The sequence below is a fragment of the Mirounga leonina genome, unplaced genomic scaffold (genome assembly GCF_011800145.1).
Source record: "Mirounga leonina isolate KUSES-001 unplaced genomic scaffold, KU_Mleo_1.0 Mir_127, whole genome shotgun sequence".
Classification (NCBI taxonomy): Eukaryota; Metazoa; Chordata; class Mammalia; order Carnivora; family Phocidae; genus Mirounga; species Mirounga leonina.
Window position 1 is genome coordinate 14,616,773 of NW_023270316.1, and position 21,741 is coordinate 14,638,513.

A 21,741-nucleotide genomic window follows, 5' to 3' on the forward strand; every position below is an offset into this window, starting at 1 on the left:
CGCTTGGTAGAAGCAATAAGAGTATTTCTTTTAAAGATTTATTTATTTGAGAGAGAGAGCATGAGTGGGAGGGGCAGAGGAGAGGGAGAGAGACTCTCAGGCAGACTCCCCGCTGAGCACAGAGCCTGATGACGGGCTTGATCTCACAACCCTGAGATTATGACCTGAGCCAAAATCAAGTCAGACGCCCAACTGCCTGAGCCACCCCGGGGCCCCAAGAGTATTTCTTAGTTATACTTATTTTCCCAAGGCTCAGTACGAAAGAAGTAGGTGCCCAATAATGTTGATTCACCGGATTTATATTTTATATATATATATATTTTATATATATTATATAATATAATTTATATTAGGTAGTGTCTTCTCCAGACCACCATCAGAATTACCTCTACAATATACTTGACCTGTGGAAACTGGTGTCCTTATGGCATTATCCAGACGGGATGCTTAGTGTTCCCTCATGCACTTACCTGTGAACAAATATAAATTGTCAGCAAGTCCTTTGTTATATAAAGTCTTTCCCACTACAGCTTTTATCTAGTGGTGCATGGCCCTATGATGGGCACTGTGTAGGGAGCAAAGATGAATGAGGTATGTCCCCTACCTAAAGAAATTTATAATTTAGGACTATTTGCTAGGGATAATTATAGACTGATGAGGCTAAATTTTTATAACATGTAACTTCTACATCAAAACTGCATTTTATTCCCCTGGTGTTACTCTTGATGAAAATATTTTTTGGAATTTCACTTATAACTACTTTCATGCTCTTTCATACATATGTTAAACCTATCTTCTTTGCAGATCACTTTTTTCCTCTGTGGTAGAACTTTTTTGGGAAACACTGTTATTTGGAGCTAAATATTGTTTAAAACAAGTGAACAAATTGGAAATGCTAGTTTTTTGTGTCTTTTTAAACTTTAGGTGAGGAACTGATTTCGATGATCTCTCAAGGATATTTATTTCCTCTTTTAAAATTAATGAGTTACTGGCAAATTGCCCCTGAAAGTAAATTCCACAAGAGTTCCAAAAGTGCTGAGAGTGGTGGTATATTGAGGGAATAAGTGTGAAAATACATTCTCAAGGTGAACACTTGGAAGGATCATACTTAAATGTGTAAATTCTGGCATACGAAAGTTTTGCCTGTGGTTGCACAGTATGTGAGTGTGTCTGTAGTTGTAGTCAAGTCGGTTAGGTATGAAGTGTTGCTCCCTGCTTTGCTTAAGATTTTGTACCATCCTTGACCTTTTCAGGTCACATCCTGTTTATCCCATTGTTTCTTCTGCTTTTAGCTTCTCTCTCTCTCTCTTTTTTTTTTTAAATGCCATTGAGTTGGACACCATTAATAGCAAGAGTTGTTTATGCATTGCTTTCAATTCCTGTGCTTATCATATTTATGTGGATAAACCAGTTTTTCTCCCCTCCTTTTGCCTTTTAGTGACCAGACTCACAAGAATTACTTTACATGTGTCGTGGATGTCCTCATACCTTCCATTTTTATTAAGCATTAGTTTAAATTCACCGAGACTAGAGAGAAAGATAAGATGGATGATAAATCTGTATTATCTGTTTGATGGCTGTTCCCTTTCTAGTTTAAATAGTTGGATCTTGGGGTGCCTGGGTGGCTCACTCATTACGCATCTGCCTTCGGCTCAGGTCATTGTTCCAGGGTCCTGGGATGGAGCCCCGCATCGGCTCCCTGCTCCATGGGAAGCCTGCTTCTCCCTCTCCCACTCCCCCTGCTTGTGTTCCTGCTCTCGCTCTCTCTATCAAATAAATAAATAAAATCTTTAAAAAAAAATAGTTGGATCTACTTGCCTTTGGGTGTCTTGCACTTTGTTTTGTATAGGACTGAATAACCTCTCAATTATTTCCAAAGGTTTAATTTTTTATTTATTTTTGTCCCCATTATCTCCTAAGGTTTTAAATGGCTTTGGTCATTTTTTCTGACCTACACTCTGGAAAAATCAAAGTGGGCTTGAAGGCCAAAGACCTAATTCGATACACCAACTTCCTATTAATTTTTTCATTAAGGTATTTTCTGTTTCAAATAATAAAAAGATTGTCTATACAAATAAGTAGCTAAATAAAAATAATAGATATTATTTTTTGAGAGTGCGTGGGAGAGAGTGGGGGCGGAGGGGCAGAGGGAGAGAGAATCCCAAGTAGGCTCCACCACACCCAGCACAGAGCCCAGTGCCGGGCTTGATCCCAGGACCCTGAGATCATGACTTGAGCCAAAATCAAGAGTTGGACACCCAAACAACTGAGCCACCCAGGCGCCCCAGTAACATTTTAAAAAAATGTTTATAAAACCAGTTTTTGGTTGTGAAACATAGGCAGTCTATTTTTTTCTTTACCTTTATATAACACTCCATTACTGTTAAATTATACTTCTCAGTAATTTGCAATGACCCTGATGGAGCTAGAGAGTACAATGCTAAATGAAATAAGTCAAAGAAAGACAAAAACCATATGATTTCACTCATGTAGAATTTAGGAAACAAATGAGCAAAGGGAAAAAGACACAAACCAAGAAACAGACTCTTAACTGTAGAGAACAAACTGGTGGTTACCAGAGAGAAGATGGGATGGGTGAACTAGGTAATGGGGATTAAGGAGTACACTTGTGATGAGCACTGGGCGATGTATGGAATTGTTGAATCACTACATTGTACACCTGAAACTAATATAACACTGTATGTTAACTAAACGGTTATATAGTATAGAAACAAAATAAATTATCCATTTCTTAGTTATAGCTAATAATGAGGAAAAGCCAGAAGTAATTTCTCGTGCAATCTTTTCTAGTCACAAGTATATGCTTGTAAGTTGGGAATGATATCTCATGTAAGAATCATTAATTTGTTCTCTTTCTGCATTATAGTAAATGGAAATCAGTCACTTTAATTTTTGGAGGTTTTTATTTTAACCCTAAGGTATAATTTGGTTTTAAGGTATAGTTTCTCATTTCATTTCATTTTTCATTTCTGTCTATTAACTGATTACTTTTATTTTAATAGTGAATTTATGGCAGAAGAAAGTAATGAAAAATTTTGGCAGTTTTTGGAAACTGTACAAGAATTAGCAATTTATAAACGAACAGGTAGGTGATGTGAATACTGTAACTTAAAAAATTTGTATTTGTGTGCATACATTAGATATGTTTATTGTTTTTAATGTTAAGGGTAAGTGTAAATGCTTAATTGGGTTAGTAAATCTGAATATTTGAAAAGATGTTTTAATGAAAATTATTCTAAGCATCCATTTCCAAAAAAATAAAGGTTTAATACTTTATTATAAGAACTCTCACATAATTATCAGTGTTTGCAGATTGCATTATATCAAAGAGAACTAGAAATTGTTGAATTATGGCTTTCTTTTTACCTAGATTTATTTGAAATAGTATTAGTTTTGCATCTAGTAGTGTTGTTTTTTGTTTTTTGGGGGTTTTTTGCCAAAATTCTTTTAAAGAGATTTTTTTAATACTTGCCCTTAACAATCAGGTAAACTATGTGTTTTCATTTCACTATCTAGAAGATGCAGTTAGTCATTCCTCCTTTTTAGATATATATGAATACATATTACATACCTGTATATATGCATATATCTTTAGAATGAACAAGTGTTTGTTAATATGTTTCTGAGAGAAGCTCAGTAGATTAAAGATACTGAAATGGGGTTTTAGCAGCAGAGGCTAAAAGGTTAATTACTAATTATAAAGAAAGGTTATTTTTCTGTCTCTACAGAGAACAGAATAAATATTAACATGGAATCCCTCAAGGGGGATTTCTTTAGCCTTGTAGACATGGGGAGAACTTCTTAACTATGGAGATTAAATAGTTTAGAGACAACTTACTGTGGTGATTAGTTTAATTTTGTTCTTGAATGTAAATGTTACCGAAACAACAGTTTTGATTATTTTAAGTGTTCATTTACTGGACTCCATTTGGCTCAGGTGGCCTTGAAGTTCAGCAGTTTTAGGATTTCATGAGATAGGTTAAAAAAAATAGAGCAGACATGCCTTTCATGATATTTTAAACTGAAATGTTTTCAAAACCAAGTAATTTGCTCTTTTAAAAAAACTTTTACTGAAAAGCTTCATTATTTAATTATCATTATTTGAGTCATACTGTGCACTGCTGTAGTTACTGGGAATACAAAGGTGAATAAATGTGATCAGTACTCCCCGGGTCCCACAATACTGTGAAGGGGACAGCGGAAGAGCCCGCTCTGCTCTGAGGTGGTAAGAGAGCTTCATAGAGCTTCATGGGCCGCGCTGACAAGGAAGTGCATGAAAAAGGGCACCTGATCAGTACTTCAGAGAGAGCAGGATGGACTTTCTAGTGGTGAGTGTTGAAGTTCAGTGTGGATGATAGCCGCGGGAGCCAGGTATAGGGAAGGGAGACGAGCAGAGGAATTTGGACCACTTACAGGTCGACTGGCAAATTGATGGGAAACTGTTGTTGGTTGGCTTTGTATTTGTCCTGATAATTTTAGTTTTGGTATTTGTGGTAAAAAAGGCTAGGTTAATATGTAAGGTTCTCACAGTTAAAAAATCCAACTTTTGTGGCCCTCACCTAAAATCCTAAGTGTAGCTTTCCCAAATCTTTAGTTCTTGGTAGATACTTTATAGTCTTATTCAGTGCTATTCTCAAAAATTACTCTTACAGATTTTGAACTCTTTAGTTGCTTAGATGTGTCCATGTATTTTCCCTAAATGAAATGACATGTCTGGACAATCTGATGGCAGATGATTATTAACAAGCTGGAATATAAGCTTAGGAATACCTAAGCTCTACTTCAAGCATATAAAATAGGAGGTGTGTATTTCAGGGTTGAACCTAAAAGAAATTCTATTAAATAAGAATTACTAATACTGAAAATAGAATTCCATTAAAATTATTTATAATGGCAAGGGTCAAATGCATATGCTACATCATCACTGATACTGTTAGGTGTAGGAGAGGATGCTGTATATGAGCAGTTAAATATGTCGACTGTCAGACTTACTGAATTTACTTCAAGATATTATTATCCTAGAGGAAACATTTTAAATCCTCAGTTACGTGTAATTTTTTAGGTTGTTGAATCTCCATAAAACCCTGTAAATACTCTTTAATGAAGAATAATTCCAGTGATTTACTTGCCTAAAAAAGTTGTAAATATTGAAGATTTAACTTTTTGAATTCAGGTGCTAGTTTCATGCCATTTAGTGAGAACACTTTATATTATGTGTCAGCAAATTAAGACCTTTTAAACATTGAATTGCCTGACTTTTCAACCATTTTATATGGTTCTGCTATGGAGTTGTGTATTTATTGATGCTTCAAGATTAAGTGGCATTGTGTTAGCTAACCTATGAGTTTTGTGTGGTGAGTTAGAAATGTCAACCAAGGTTTACCTAATTCCAGAGTCCCTATTTATTTTTACTTCCCCATGTGCTCCACATAGAAGAAATTCATTCTCAAAATCCTTGGAAGATTTTAATGGTTTTTACACAAGTAAAGTTGCTTATATATTTTAATGGAAAGATTTTTGGAAAATGTTATGACATTTCTAACTCAGTTACTTATAACTGAGAACCGGGTTTGGATAGAAGGATGATTGCAGATTGGATGTGTCACATTTGAAATGCTTGTTGAATATCCAAGTGAAGATATTCTGTAAGCTGATATTTGTGTGGGAGATTTAGGTGGTAAAAATCGAGGCTAAGGGGTAGGATTTGGGAGTTATCAGCACTAAGAGGGTAATTTAAGCTATAGGGAAGAGGTATAGAATGAGAAGAAAACAGATCCCAATGGCAGAACGCTGAAGAACATCGATGTTTAAGAACTAACCAGAGGAAGAACACACAATAGAGACTTAGGAGTACCCATAGAGGCAGGAGAAAACCTACAGTGTGATGTCATGAAAGCCAGGGACTATTGAGTGGTAAGTGGTAGATGTTATCAAATACTATAGACAGATCAAATAATGTGAATATTAAGGTTTTAACAACAGAAAAATTATTGGTGATTTAGCTAGCAGTTTCACTGGTATAGTTATCAAAACTATGGTAGGGTGAGGTATGAGTCGAGGTTGGAAGCAGAGAAAGATATTGTTAAGTCTTTCAAGATGGACTGTGAAGCATGAAAAGATGCTCATCATCCCTCGTTATCAGGAAAATACAAATCAAAACTACAATGAGTTGTCACCTCCAGTCAGAATGGCTAAAATTAATGACACAAGAAACAACAGGTGTTGGCGAGGATGTGGAGAAAGAGGAACCCTCCTACGCTGTTGGTGGGAATGCAAGCTGGTGCAGCCACTCTGGAAAACAGTATGGAGGTTCCTCAAGATGTTAAAAATAGAGCTACCCTACGACCCAGCAATTACACTACTGCATACTCACCCAAAGGATACAAAAATACTAATTTGAAGGGATACGTGCACTCCTATGTTTATAGCAGCACTATCAACAATAACCAAATTATGGAAAAAGCCCAAGTGTCCATCAAGTGATAATGGATAAAGAAGTAGTGTGATGTGTGTGTATACACACACACACATGCACACACACACTGGAATATTACTCAGCCATAAAAAAGAATGAAATCTTGACATTTTCAATGACCTGAATGGAGCTAAGTGAAATAAGTCAGAGAAAGACAAATACCATATGATTTCACTGTGTGGAATTAAGATACAAATGAACAAGGGGTGGGGGGGAGGAAAACCAAGAAACAGACTCTTGATTATAGAGAATATACTGATGGTTACCAGAGGGGAGGTTGGTGGGGTGATGGGTTAAATGGGTGGTGGGCATTAAGGAGGGCACTTGTGATGAGCACCGGGTATTGTATGTAAGTGTTGAATCACTAAATTCTACACCTGAAGAAAAAAAAAAAAGATTGTGAAGCAAATAAGATGAATTAGTAGCAGACCGTGGAGGCTGCTGCTTTTTCTCCCCCCATGAAGGTGAGAGTGATTTATGTATATTAAAGGCCAGTAGGCAAAAATCAAGTAAAACCTGAGGCTGAAGAAAGAGGAAGGATATTGAAAGGGCAAAGTCCTTATTAGTAGTTTAGTAGGTGAGCCTGGATTGAGTTTTATTTTAATCTAATTTGTTTATAGAGAGCTCAAGTGAACAGGGGGGGAGGGAGAGAGAGAATCCCAGGCAGGTTCCACATCCAGTACAGAGCCTCATGCAGGGCTCGATCTCATGACCCTCAGATCATGACCTGAGCTGGAATCAAGAGTTGGATGTTTAACTGACTAAGCCACCCAGGTGCCCCTGAATTTAGTTATTTTAAAACATCAGCTAAAATAGTCCAGTGCATCCATCTTGTGATTGAGGTGATCTTGCAAGTTAAGCCTAAATTATAGAACCTAAACCCCTGAACCCTACATCCATCTCTACATTAGAGACCTTAACAGTGACTGGTGACAAAATTTAATGTCTGTTGTCAGGCACGACTCATATTTGTTTCTGTTGACTCTGTTTTCATGGATGACTGATCCCTTTTTGACTGATACAGTCTTAGTTAGGCTATTACACTAATTCTGGCTATTTTTTTGTTGGCCCTGTAGCTATTACATCTTTTTTAAGATGAGTTTTTAAGATAAAATCTCTTCTCTGATCTGTGCTGCTCTTACTGTTGAAGGTGAGTCTTACATTATTTTTTTATTCTTGAGGGAAACTCACCATAAGTCCCTGAGAAATCATCTATAGTTTAAGAAGTAGGAGTGAATGAGCATACACCTATTCTATATAACTCTTTAAAAGTACTGCATTAGGAATGTCTTACGGCCTAGACAGAAGAGACCTATACATTTCTTAAACATTAATTCCAGAAATGTATTGAAGACCGATTTGGTGTGCCAGGAGCAGAAAGGTACAACTGAAAGCCTAGAAAAGATTCCTGCCTTCACAGCTTATAGCTTAATGGGAGGGACAGCATTAACAAATTTACAAATAATTTTTCATTAGTTTTGAGACTTGATCTAGAGATGGTATGGACCTGTCAGCGTGTATAACAGGATCTGCACTGGGAGTCAGGGAAAACTCTTTCCAAAACAAATGACTCTTAAGCTGAGGTTTGCTGAATAGGAGTTGGCTGAACATGCACTGCTTACCCTTCTGCATTTTGTACCAGAGGAGTGGCGTGTGAAGGCCCAGCGTTGTTAGCCTCTTCTCTCTGTGGGTATGGTCTCTTGGTCCCCTAGAGGCAGTGATGAGATAGCTAGTGATCCTTTCTTCCCCTCACCACCATCTGATTTGGGTCACCACTATTCTTAGTTTTTATCTTTGTATTCTTAAGTATACATGAGCTTCTACTGCTTGCTTTGTTGGCTTCAGTGATATTCTTTTATTCCCAGCTAACATTTATGGGGAATTACCGAGCTTACTTTACTTTCCACTTAATTTCCCCTTTGTTGCAGGTTAGTCAGTGGTATGCGTTTTTGCACCACTGGGGCGTGCAGCATTTACATAGTCTTCTGTAAATCTCAGCTCCTTCATTTGGTCTTGTTTCTACAGTTAAGTATACTCAGAGCTCACCATCAAACTTTATGCTACAGTTCCTCCAGTTATTTCTCAGTTAGGTAAAGCTTGCTCCCTGGTTGATGCCTCATGAACAACAACTAGGAATAATGGCCTTAAGTTCTTCACATACAGGACTACGTATGCATGAATTTTATACTTCAGATTTTAAACTTCAGAGTCCCTTAGTTTTACTAGAAAATATTGCAGTGCTAACCATTCTGAGTCTTCATTCTTAGATATGTAGACTCACTGTTCCTTTTAATTCTGGAGAGTTCTCTGTTCATTCTCTTCTATTCCTTTGATTTTCTGCATCAGGGATATAACTATATATACTGTCGATCCCCTTTGCGGGACTTCTGCATCTGTCATTTACTTTTAAATCTTTTTTTCATCTTCTGTTCTTTTTATTTCTGTTTCACTTTCTTCACATTTTCCCTGCATATTCTCTATTTCTGTTTTTCCTGATTCTTTTTACTTTTGTGTTACCTCTAGTTTAGTCTGTATTTTCTGGTATTCTTTCTTGTTCTCTCCTTAGTTCTTTCAGGACGGTTTGCATATCCCCCTGTTTTTTAGTTCTCTCATTCTTGAGCTTTTTATCAAGAACTGTAAAGGGGCTGAAGTTTTTTTTTTATCCTACTTGCAAGCTAAAAACTTAGCTTCCCATGGTTTCAAGGGTCAAACATAAGACATGAGACATGAGAGTCCTGGATCAGAACTTGAAAGACTTTCTAACTGACCAAGGGAAATCTCCCAAGTGGGCCACAGCTCTCTCTTCTCAGCCACAACCCATTATAGTAACTTTTGAGGCTTTTTTCTGTCCTGTTTGAAAGGATCTAAGGTTGGCGTGATAGACTGTAGGAGTTGTTGAATCGTAAGTTGGTTGTAATTCTGCATTATGTACTCCATCCTCTCCTCTGCCAGGCAAGCAAAAGTTCTAATGACTTTCCGGCCTTCTGTCTATAGTGGTAACAGATTTCCTTCCTTTTTCACTTCGTGTAGGTATGCATGTCCGTAGCTCTTGTCTGAAGAAGGCCTTCTATTCTAATCCAAGATAGGTCTTTGTACTTGTCACAGTCGGTTGTACTTGAAGCTGACAGAACCACTGGTGGGGAAGTCCACTTGCATGGAAGAGAGTTAACAACTAAGACCTCATTTAGGTAAATGCCTTTGAATCTACTGCCCAGTTCTTGATCTGTAACCTCTTCCTTATTTTCTTTTCAATAATAGGCAACAAAGTGAAGGACCATTGATTGTCTGATTGACCATACAATTTTATCAGTATATTCACTATCAATTTATAAGGACTTCCTTCAAATTCTCTCAGTTGACCCATGAGGCTGGGTCTTTTCTCCTCCAAAAATCTGTGTATCTGTCAGCATTCCATCTCTGTTGTCAGATCTGTCAAGTACTGTAAAGGATCTCAGATTTTTACCGTTTCCAAGCTAACAGATTAGTTTCATGGATGCTGACAGAAGACCTGAAACCCCTGGATGAGAGATGGAGGACTTTATTACTCAAAGAAAAACAGCACCCACCATGTCCACATACTTGTGCTGGTTCCCTGAGCCCCGCTTCCCACAGGGCACCATAGAGGCCAGATGACACCTGAATGAATGGGTTGTAGTAGGGAGAGGAGCCAAGGGTCAAGAGCCCAGCACCTTTTGAACAAGTAGTAGACACTGTAGCAGTCAGCAAACGGTCCAGTCTCCCCCAGTACCCCCAAAGTTTCTCCTTCCACGCAGCAACCCCCCCCCGGCCCGCCACAGGAGTGTGTCTGTAGTTACACATTCCTTTTGTCCTCCCTTTTCACATCCAGGAACTGTGATCTGTGGGTGAGGTAAAGATCTGAGTCTACCTTAGCTCTGCTCTTTTAATGAAGTTTCTCCTATCAGTTGGTAACTTAGTACCAGGGAGTAAAGGAGTGAGGAAATGAGCAGAGAATGGCCGGGGGCCAGCTTACGGGGACCAGCTTACAGGGGCCATGCTGGCTTATGGGGGCCAGGCTTACGGGGCCTATGCCAGCTTATGGGGCCAGCTTACGGGGCTATGCCAGCTGGCTCCAGAGCTGTTGTGCTGTTGCCCTGCCACCTCTGGCTGGCACAGGGGCAACAGTGCAGATGATATTACACCCCAGGCGGTGCAGACAAGAGGAAAGGGCAAAAATAGATGGTTCTTTCCCCGCTTACCCCATGAGTGTCACCAGGCCCTCTTCAGCTCCTGGCTTCCATTCTGCGGTCCTTCTCCCAGCCACATGATCTCCATCTCCCCAGGGGTGTCCAGGAGTTCTTACACTCTAGGATTCATCCTCTTTGGTTGTTCAGGACCTTTGCAGACGGGTTTAGAGGAGGGAAACAGCAGTTCAGGTTATTTGTTGTATACAAGAAGACATTTCTCGTATGCTCTAAGGTCTGCTTCAAATTCTGTCTCCTAAAGCATTCTGGACACACTAATTGCTCTAGGCTATGTGTACTAAATCTGAGTGGAATTTATTTATACGTGTCATTTAAAATTTATTAAGTCATATTTAATTTTTTTGTGCTGTTCTTAGTCTCCTCTTAAATTGTAGGTAGGCCCTGCATCTTATCCTTGTATTATAACCCCACAGCCTTTGAGTGAATTAATCTGATATGCTGGCATCTTCCAAATAGATTTTAATGGCAGGATTATTTTCACCTGGACTCCTGTCGCTTGATTGTATACTTCACTGGAGTATCCAAATGAAGTTAATAAACCAGATCTTGATTTTCCATTTTTCTCCAACACCACCCATAACCAAACTTCAGATTTGATGATACTAAGTTAGCTTTACAGTAGAGTTGTGCCAGTGTGTTGAAAATGAAAATAACATCCTTTCTCTTGAATTTTTTTTTTTTTTTAGAATCAGCTTATTCTCATTACAACTTAATCCTGAAGAAAGCTGGACAATTCTTAGACAATTTACATATCAATCTCTTAAAGTTTGCTTTCTCTATAAGGGCGTACTCACCAACTATTCAGATGTTTCAACAGGTATGTAGAAGTAGCCCTTGCTTGTGCGCATGCACGCGCGCTCGCTCTCGCTCTCGCTCTGACAAAACCCTGGGGGAAAAAATCCTATAGACTTATACCTGCTTCCATAGCCTGTCATTGATTGTATTATCATTGTTAATCAATTATAATTGAATACATTATATAATTTTATAGTTATTTGGAATAAGGAAATTATGAGAACAAATGATTATTGAAATTAACTATAATTAAAATTTTAATTTGAAGGCATTTTTTTTCTTTTTTGATGGCAATTTTCAGTGACTTTGAAGCATGTCCCTACTATAAAGTTGATTTTGTTCAAGTATTTGATTCTGCCTGCGTATAGATATTTTTTACTTTAATTAGAGCAGTAGCTTAATAGTAGTTGATGAGTTATTTTAATCAAAGGAATATATGAGTTTTAAAGATCATGTTGTAATTATCAACTACTGTAGCTAAATATAATCTTTGAAATCTTAGATTGCAGCTGATGAGCCCCCGCCAGATGGCTGTGATGCATTTGTGGTTATCCATAAAAAACACACCTGTAAAATTAATGAACTTAAAAAGCTGCTGAAGAAGGCTACTTCAAGGTAAGTTCATGATAGCCTATAGTGAAAGACATGGTTTATAAAAAGAGATGAGGGTTGAAATAGCAGAAATTTCTTATAATAAAAATTTTTAATAATGAAGATACTGCTTATTAAAGAATGTACTCTGTATTGAAAAATTGAATCTATCTGAGTTGGTAGTTCAAGTCCTTTTCTAAAATATACAAGTATTTTCAATATTTTTTCTCATTAGCTTTTGATTTTAGAATATAAATTATACCAAAATACCATAAAATACATTAAATATGTTTTATATAATCCTAGATTGTTTTTTCAAATAAACACACAAAACTGCATTTATTTGGACTCTATCTCTTTAAATATAAACTGAATGTATAACTTGGGAATAAAAAAATAATAATACAGTAATACAGAGTACAGAGTTGCTTTGTTATAATGTATTTTTAAAAATTTTTTTACTTCTTCCAAGTATTTAATACAAATGGATATGGATGGGCAGTCAAAAGGAAATTATTAATTTACTAGTACCAGTATATGTTTTACTGTCTGATTTATTTATACTTTAAAAAGTTTTAAAGTTGTTTCTATAATTTTGAAGGAGTTCTTTATATATTAAACATAATATATACTTAGTAATTCATATCAGTACTTTCTTGGTTGTTGTAAACCTTTTAAAATATTTTCTTGCATTTTATATTAATTTTAATATACAGAAACCTCTTTAATTTTATGTAGCCCAAATTTTCTTTTATGTGTGTGTTTTTATACTTACAGCTTTTTCCAAACCTGAGAGATTTTAACTATTATTTTCCAGTAGCTTTCCTAAAGTTTTTCCTTTCATTTTTCCATGAACTTTTAATCCATGTAAGTTATTGTTATCAAAGGTAAGGATCCAGTCAGATCTTTTTCCCTTCAGGTGACTAGTTGATTATATATTCATTATATTTATGTTATGCTCTATTTCATAGCTGTCCAGTACATTAACTGTTTCTTGTAGCAGTGCCATGCTGTTTTAGTATTTATTGTTTTATAATATATTCTGATATCTCACAGGACAATTTCATTGCTGCTTTATTTCCTCCAAATTTTTTTAGCTCTTTGCGGTTATTGATGCTTTCAAAATAACATTAGAGTCCTTTTTCTCCTGCCAAATTGCCTCCCTAAAAAGCCTTGGTAGGATTTTAATTAGAATTACATTAAACCTGTTGATTAAGAACAATTTAAATCTTTATTATATTGAGTCTCTCAACAGATGACATGGTATGTCTTCTGTTCATACCTTTTTTTGTTCATACCTTTTAAAATGTTAAAGTTTTGTAATTTTATGTTTTTAAAATCAAGTGAGTTATCTATTTATTTATTGAGATGAGTACAAAGTTTTTCTCATTGGACATACTGTGTATTATGGTAATGTATATTAAAATATTGTACCATCTTTGCATTTGTTATGGTGTGGGATATCTTAATTTCTATTAAATTAAGATTGCTTATGTTTTAAGATTCATGCTTCTATTTTAATAGATGAGGTTAGCTATTAACTATAAATGCTATCTTTTTAAAACCATCATTTTAGCTTCATACAGTGAATTAGGCAACCATGTTATTTCTTTAAATTCTGTTCTTGTACATATATATGTCATAGAAAAGTATATCATAGAAATGATCAATTCCTTTTTTTTTTTTTTTAATATAGCAGTTTATTTCTCAAAGGAGTCTGAACCGGGTGTTTTGATACTTGTATTTAAGTTTTAGATCCATTAAGCTTCTATGAAAAGTACCTCTGCTGTGTTTTAAGGGTGTCTGCATTGAACTTTTATTTTATTAAGTATAGTTGATATACAACGTTATATTCACTTCAGGTGCACAACATAGTAATTCAACAATTCTGTACTTTCTCCGGTGCTCACCATGATAAGTGTGGTTATCCTCTGTCACCGCACAACATTATTACAGTATTATTGGCTTTATTCCTTATGCTGTACTTTTTTTTATCTCTGTGACTTATTTTATAACTAGAAGTCTGTACCTCCTTAATCCCCTTCACCTATTTTGCCCATCCCCTTCCCTTCTCTGGGAGCCACCAGTTTGTTATCTGTATTTATCAGTTTCTGGTTGTTTTAATTTATTCATTTATTTTGCTTTTTCGATTTCACATATAAGTGAAATCATATATTTGTCTTTCTCTTATTTCACTTAACACAACACCCCCTAGATCCATCCATGTTGTCACAAATGGCAAGATCTTCAATTCCTTTATAGCTTTTTTTTCCCCTTTATAGCGTTAATAGGCTGTGAAATTGTCAGCCCTTGTGCATTTTTTTTCTTTTCCTAGTGCATTTTTAAAACAATTTTGGTGACTTTTAAAATTAATTTTTGATGTCTGGCTTTATAATTTTCTTAAATATTAAATATTTAGGTATTAAATATAAAATTAAGATTAAAAAGAGGTTAACATCAAGCTTTTGGGAGAGGCCATCTGCAATGGACCCTGTGAGCCTTGCATGTTCTTGGTCTGATGAGTAGAAAGTGGAAGACCCTGACTGCTCTTTACCTGAGACATTTCTCAGGGTTGTGTTTGTATCAGGCAACCTGGAGGAATGAGGTGATTTTTCCCTATGGAAAGAAGAGCAGGCTTGTTTACTGCTTGCTATAAAACAGTGGTTCCCCAAGTATAGTGTCCCTCAGCTACAACGTACACCCACTATTTGTGTAGTATCCATTTAGGTCCATATTTTGCCCATCCCACCCCCACCACCAGGAAATGATAAAAACCTAACTTAATGTTTTGTAAGTAGGGTAAAGTCAAACCTTAGATCTTTAACAGTTCTTGACAGTTTTAGAAACAAGGGTGAGATGTTGACGGACACATGGCTTTCCAGAAGAGGAAGAACAAGGGCCACATGGTTGGAGGAAGACAAAAACTCAACACTTAAAACTTTTCCCTACTGCCCTCCTCTCTCTCCCCCTGCCATTTTGTACTCTCTGCTCCTGGCTGGGTGGGAGCAGTTTTCTGATAACCCTGTCACAGCTCCTTGATATATGTTCCTACAGGAAAAGGCACCCAAACTCAACTGATGGGGTTTGGAAGGTGTTCATGATGGGCAAGGGTTTAAAATGATCTCTAGACCAATTCGATGAAGTTTTATTATTTTGGCTTCCATGACTGAATCATGTTTGGCACTGATACTGTTTCTGTTTATACTGTGAATGCTCTGAATGCTAATGAAGTCTCAGGGGAGACTGCCACACATGTACCATCTGTTCCCAGGTGAACAGCATAGAATCTCAGGAGGAGAAAGTTGAGCCAGAATCCCATCCCAACTTTAGTTACAGTCTGAGTGGCGGCTGGACTACCCACAGGCAGTTTCGAGTACAACAGCGCCACCTGCGTGACTCGGACATCAAGTACAGTCCTTTTTAAAAAAGCAGCTCCTAGGGGGCTCTTAAGCTCATACTGAAACTGACGGCCTGACCCAGGGAAGCCTTGTGACTCTAACATCTGATGTTTTACATTTTGGCATAGGTCAAATAGGATTCAGTGACTAACGAGATAGAGGGACCCAACAAGTCCCTGGTCGATTGAAAATGGTATATTCAAGTGCATAGTTGTTTTGCCTTATCATGATCTTCGATTTACATGGAAAAGTGGTAGCAACCCTTTGGGACAAACCCTGTGCCCTATTCCACTACCTCAGGTAAAGTTCTGGCTCAGTGGGGCCCTCAGTCCACAGTGGTTTCCCTTAATGCCTGGGCTGCGTTACTGTTATGTTCAGCTAAGTTAAAGCTGGTGGTATCTTCAGGGTCCTGTTACTGTTCAGTCGACGACAGCTATGTAACACCAAAAGCAGATGTGGTCACTGCAGTCAGCAGACAAAATTCAAGGCAGTGCTCCTATTCCTGACTAGTCTCTGACCCCTTGGTGAAAGTTGGTACATTTATGCTGACTCTCGGACTGTTGCCAGTGGCCTGCCCGTCTGGTCGGCCACTTGGAAGACCACCAACTGGCAGAGTAAAGGCACACTCTTTGGGGCTGTACACTGTGGACATAAATTGCAGCCGCCCATCTGCCAGTCTGAGTTATTTCTGTAAACGTACACAGCGTTAGGCCCATTCTTTTAGTCTGAAGTCAAGCTGCTTACCACTTAAAACCTAATCCCTTACTACTTCAAACACAAGAACTTTCTAGCCAAAAAAAGGTAGAATCATTTGTCTCTTCCCTACCTCCTGTTTAAAGATCTGTGCTCTGGATCTGCCCTAAAACTTGACAGATATTATATATGTAAATACATATGTATTATGTATTTGGGAGAAAGTGACAGCAGTCATCGCCATCCTAAATTAGTATTACTTGCTCCCCCGCCCCCAACAAGGAAATAAAACTATTGAGGAATATTTTTTTGGAAATTGGAATGGTGAAAATACCACATAGAAAAGAAAGACAGCTTTGATGCCCTAAATGTGTTATGATTTAAAAAAAGGAAAAAATAAACCAAGTGTTCAGCTCAACCAAAGGGAAAAGAAAATAATATGAATGTAAAAGGTAATAGACTTGTTCTTTTCTGTTGTTCTAATCAGTAATTTCTTTAAAGAAAAAAACAAAATCTAACCTGAAAAACATGAAAGAAAATAAAACTGAAGAAAATTTAGGAATGAGGAACATCTGTAGAGGGAAAAAATTAAAATATTACTGTAAATATATATGCAAATACATAAGTTATTTGCTTACAAAAGAAAAAAAAACAACCACTATGGACAAATATCCATAGGTTATAAAACCAAGGATTATGTGCCTAAAGTTCCCAAAAAGAAAAAAAAAATGTGTTAACCTAAATGCTATATATAGCTTCTCTCAGGCTGGGGAATTGATTTTGTCCTGCCTACAAGCTAATAAGCTTGCCTTTGACTGTTTCATGGATTCTGGCCCAAGACAGGAGGCTCTGGGGTCAGAAGCAAAGAACGGTACTCTTCGTGGCCACGAGCAGCGTGAGCGTTAGCCTGCTGGCACTAGTTCCTATGGCTATACATTCCCCAGGCATGAAAGTGGGCCCACAAGAACACTACACGAGCAGTTGGGATTGCATCACAGCTGAGGGACACAGAGCTTGGGGAACCTAGGACTTATAACAAGCAGTAAGCAACCTGCTGTTTGTGCCAGAGGGAGACCTTAACATACCCCTCAAAGTCTCTTGCTGCAAACCCTGAGAAATGGCCTATCATAGTCTTGATGTCTCCAGCAAAACAGTCAATGGCTCTGGCAGAAGGCCTCTCCCAATAGTCCATCCTTGGGCCTGACAAATTCTTGACCAAACTCAGCATTTCTGTGACGGTGCTCCTCATCAGCCATGCTGCTGTCTCAGAAAGCCTTTAATGAAGGCTACTCTCAACAGGACTCCAAGCAGCAGGAAGAGCTCCATCTGCAGGATTGGCCTCAACCATGCCCACAGGCTCCCAGATTCAGCCGACTGTGAATAAGTCCCAGGGGGAGGAGTATGTCCTATGTCAGACAGATGGGCTGTAGTCGGATGTCAGTCTGTTATCCCTTAAAACCTGTACAGGAGAGTTTATACCTACCTGATCTTTGCTGTCACTGGAGAAATTCCCTGGGGACAGTAAACAGGCCCCAAACGCAAGCCCTGTCCCCAGTGGAAACATTCTGTGCCTGCTTTCCCCAAATACAGACAGAAACCCCGAAAGTGGCACATGTCACTCCAGTTCCAAAACTGTTGAACTCGCACCTGGTAGCTGCAGTCTCTGTCTTCATGCTGCCTCACGTAAGGCTGCTCCCAGCCCAGAAGTACACAAGTTTGCATCATCAAGATGAAGTTGTGCCAGTCTGCATATTTATGCGTGAATTTGGGGGGGTCTACACTCAGGAGACCTTTGTCTCTGGAAAATCTATCCCCTTTCTTGTAATTTTTCCTTTTATTTTCCACTTAAAGATTTATCCACTAGCATTGTTTCATTAGCAGCCTTCCCAATTACAATAATAAATTATTTGAAAACATCTTCTTTCAGACAATATTAAAATGTAAGATATCCTGTATAAATTCTGAAATGTACTTCTACAGTACTGATTTGATAAAAATCAGTAATTTTAATAATCCATTTGACTTAGTGCCATTTGAGTTCCAAGGTATCAATTAAAATTAATGAAATGATTTTTTTTTTTAAGATTTTATTTATTTGACAGAGACCGAGTGAGAGAGGGAACACAAGCAGGGGGAGCAGGAGAGGGAGAAGCAGGCTTCCCGTGGAGCAGGGAGCCCGATGCGGGGCTCGATCCCAGGACCCTGGATCATGACCTGAGCCAAAGGCAGATGCTTAACGACTGAGCCACCCAGGCGCCCCTGAAATGATTTTAATAATTTCATCTGGTTCGATTCCTTTTTACTTTTTAAATGAAGTATGCTTTTAGCATTCTTTAGTGTTTATTAATAGGATCCTATGAAGAATGGCAACTAATTCTATTTCTCTTGTTTTGCACATTCTTGTCTCTTCACCTGTTGCAGAAGAGATTAATCGTGAACTCAACTCTTGGGGCTGATAAAATCTTGTTTGTTTCATGTTTCAAATATCCAAACATGGACAGTAATATTTTTAAAATCCTATCTTACTTTAAATGTTAATGAAAGTGGATGATGGGGCGCCTGGGTGGCTCAGTCAGTTAAGCATCTGCCTTTGGCTCAGGTCATGATCCCAGGGTCCTGGGATTGAGCCCACATCAGGCTCCCTGCTCAGTGAGGAGTCTGCTTCTCCCTCTCCCACTGCTGCCATCCCCCTCCCTGCTCACACTCCTTCTCTCTCAAAATCTTAAAAAAAAAAAAAAGTGGATGAATGTGTAAAATTTCAAAAGAAATTTATTAAAGTAAGGTGGGTGAGTGTGCATACTTACAATGACAGCCAAACCATAAATCACTGTAAAGGTGCTTAAACTCATGTAATCTTATAAACCTGAAATAAACACAGTATTCCATGTTAACGTCCAGAAATAAAACACATTTGAAGCCAAGTAATTAGTGGAAGTTTTCATTATTCTGTTAGTAAGAAGTATTGAGCACTTGAGTGATTTTGATTTAAAATAAGTCAATAACCAGGAACAATAGTAATTTAGCCAGGGTGCCTGGGTGGCTCAGTCATTAAGCGTCTGCCTTCAGCTGAGGTCATGATCCCAGGGTCCTGTGATCGAGCCCCACATCAGGCTCCCTGCTCAGCCTGCTTCTCCCTCTCTCCCCCTGCTTGTGTTCCTGCTCTCACTGTGTCTCTCTCTCTCAAATAAATAAAATGTAAAAAAAAAAAAAAAAAAGTAGTTTGGCCAGTTTTTAAATGTAATAGTTAACATTTTCATTGGTAAGCCTTGTTCTGTAATTAAAATAGAAATTTGAATTTCTGTATTAGAAGATACAATTTATAAATGTACAATTTCCCAGCCATATCAGAAAACTGAAAAATTAGTTATGTTATTTACCATAGTTTATTGTAGAAAGTCTATCATGAATATTCTAGAAATGTTTTCTCTATAAAATAACAATGGTTATCACCAAACCATTTTATCAGTTCCTACTTAGCTCAAATAAGTAATAGAATATTATTTTTGAATTTTTCATATTTAAAATCCTACTTCTTGATAAAAAGATTCCATTTCATTTTAAATTTTGATGATGAGAATTTTTTTTCCTTACTCTGCAGGTTAAATTAACTACTGTGGGAGAATTAAAAAATGTAAAGAAAATATGCTTACAAAGTAACTTATACACAAAACAATATAATAAACATAAGATAGACTATAATATAAACATGCTGTAAAATTTTATGGTTATGTCAATAAGTAAAAAAGAATCCTATACACATCTAGTATATGAAACCTGAGGGATTCAATAGAAAGTGACCTAACAATTCAGTATGTTCATCTGAGTGTAGAATTTGTCCCTTTAATTTTTTTATGAATTTTATGTTAATTTACAACAAAAGGACATGTTCCCAATGCATTAAGTTTAAACATTAAAAATTAATACAGTGCATACATACAGCAAATTATAGGATTCTTTTTTACTCCAGACTTCTAGAACTTCTCCTCACCTCAGAGTCAACCAGTGCTATCAAGTTCTTGTGTATCCTTTTGGAAATAAGGTATATATAGTCATAATTACATAGATAAATACCCCCTACTTTCATCATTTTTAAAAAAAAATACTTGAGGGGGGGCAGTGAGGGGCAGAGGGAGAAGCAGACCCCTACCCCACCCCCAGCAAGGAGCCTGATGTGGGACTTGATCCTGGGACTCCGGGATCATGACCTGAGCCGAAGGCAGACGCTTAACTGACTGAGCCACCCAGGCACCCTCCCTACTTTGGTCATTAATGGAGATATACCATCCAACATTTGATTCCTTTTTTCCTTGACAGTACTCGTGATCAATAGTTAAAATAAGGGGAGGTTTGCAAGAATGAGAGAAGAATGATTCTTGAGCATCAAGCATGTGCTTTATGCTCTGCTAGACGATTTGCAAGTCATTTTGGTAAATCTTTAGGACACTCCTACCAGGTAGTGAGAATACCTTCTCTTGAACAGAAAAAGGAATAGGCCCAAGAGAGATCAAATCACTGGCTCAGAGTCACATAGCTAGTAAGTAATTGAACTAGAGCTTGAATCCAATTCTGCCTACTTTCAAACCCCACAGTCTTTTCACGAGTATGCTGTAGTGTTGTTATTCATGTCCCTATCCCTCTCGCCTTTTTTTCATATTTGTTATTTAAAGACAGTAAATGACTAAAAGGTTGTAGATATCTGAATTCATTAAATAAAATTTATTTCTCAACACCTTTGTTATAATTAACTTCATTATCTCGTTTTTCTTTCTACCTGTATAAATTGTTAAAAGATGTGGGTTTAGGATTCCATAGACAGGAGTTGAAATCCTGGCTTTGTTTGATCTTGTCCTGGATATTTAACTTGTCTGAGCCTCAGGAACCTTAAAAGTTTAAATGATAGTAACTATCTAAAGGAATTGTTGGGAAAAGAGACTGTACTGATATGTATAAAGAATCTAGCACAGTGCCTAGCAAATAAGAAGGTATGAAAGTTTACGATAGGGCCAGACCATAGGATTTCCCTGTTTCTTTGATTATCCTTGAGGATTTCATGAGTTGTTCATATTTTTTTTTTAAAGATTTTATTTATTTATTTGAGAGAGAGAGAGAATGAGAGACAGAGCATGAGAGGGAGGAGGGTCAGAGGGAGAAGCAGACTCCCCGCCGAGCAGGGAGCCCGATGCAGGACTCGATCCCGGGACTCCAGGATCATGACCCGAGCCGAAGGCAGTCGCCCAACTAACTGAGCCACCCAGGCGCCCCAATGAGTTGTTCATATTAAGTACTGATAACCTTTGTATGATAGCGTGCTTTTGTTTTTTAATTATTTGGAACCCATTTTCAGGAAATGTGAGCTATGAAAAATTATACCTTTCAAATAGAAGAAAAAAAATTTTTCATTGAAAAATATATTGCCATTATATGTTATTTAAAGCAGGAAGCCTGCTTCTCCCTCTGACCCTCTCCTCTCTCATGCTGTTTCTCTCTCGCTCGCTCTCTAATAAATAAATAAAATCTTTAAAAAATAATAAAAAAAAGAAAGTTT

General features: G+C 37.4%; 1 protein-coding gene across 3 annotated transcripts in view; it reads left to right on the forward strand.

Annotated features, from left to right (window-relative positions):
• The window catches only part of UGGT2 (UDP-glucose glycoprotein glucosyltransferase 2), a 177,980-nt gene that overhangs the window by 13,951 nt on the left and 142,288 nt on the right, over positions 1 to 21,741 (forward strand). For 2 of the 3 annotated variants that reach the window (XM_035003168.1, XM_035003169.1), the window contains exons 2-4: positions 3,024 to 3,106; positions 11,406 to 11,536; positions 12,017 to 12,129. In XM_035003168.1, coding sequence (XP_034859059.1) covers positions 3,024 to 3,106; positions 11,406 to 11,536; positions 12,017 to 12,129 — 327 coding nt within the window. Of the gene's footprint in view, positions 1 to 3,023; positions 3,107 to 8,340; positions 9,685 to 11,405; positions 11,537 to 12,016; positions 12,130 to 21,741 lie in introns of those variants that run through there. The other variant, XM_035003170.1, reaches the window with a different exon arrangement.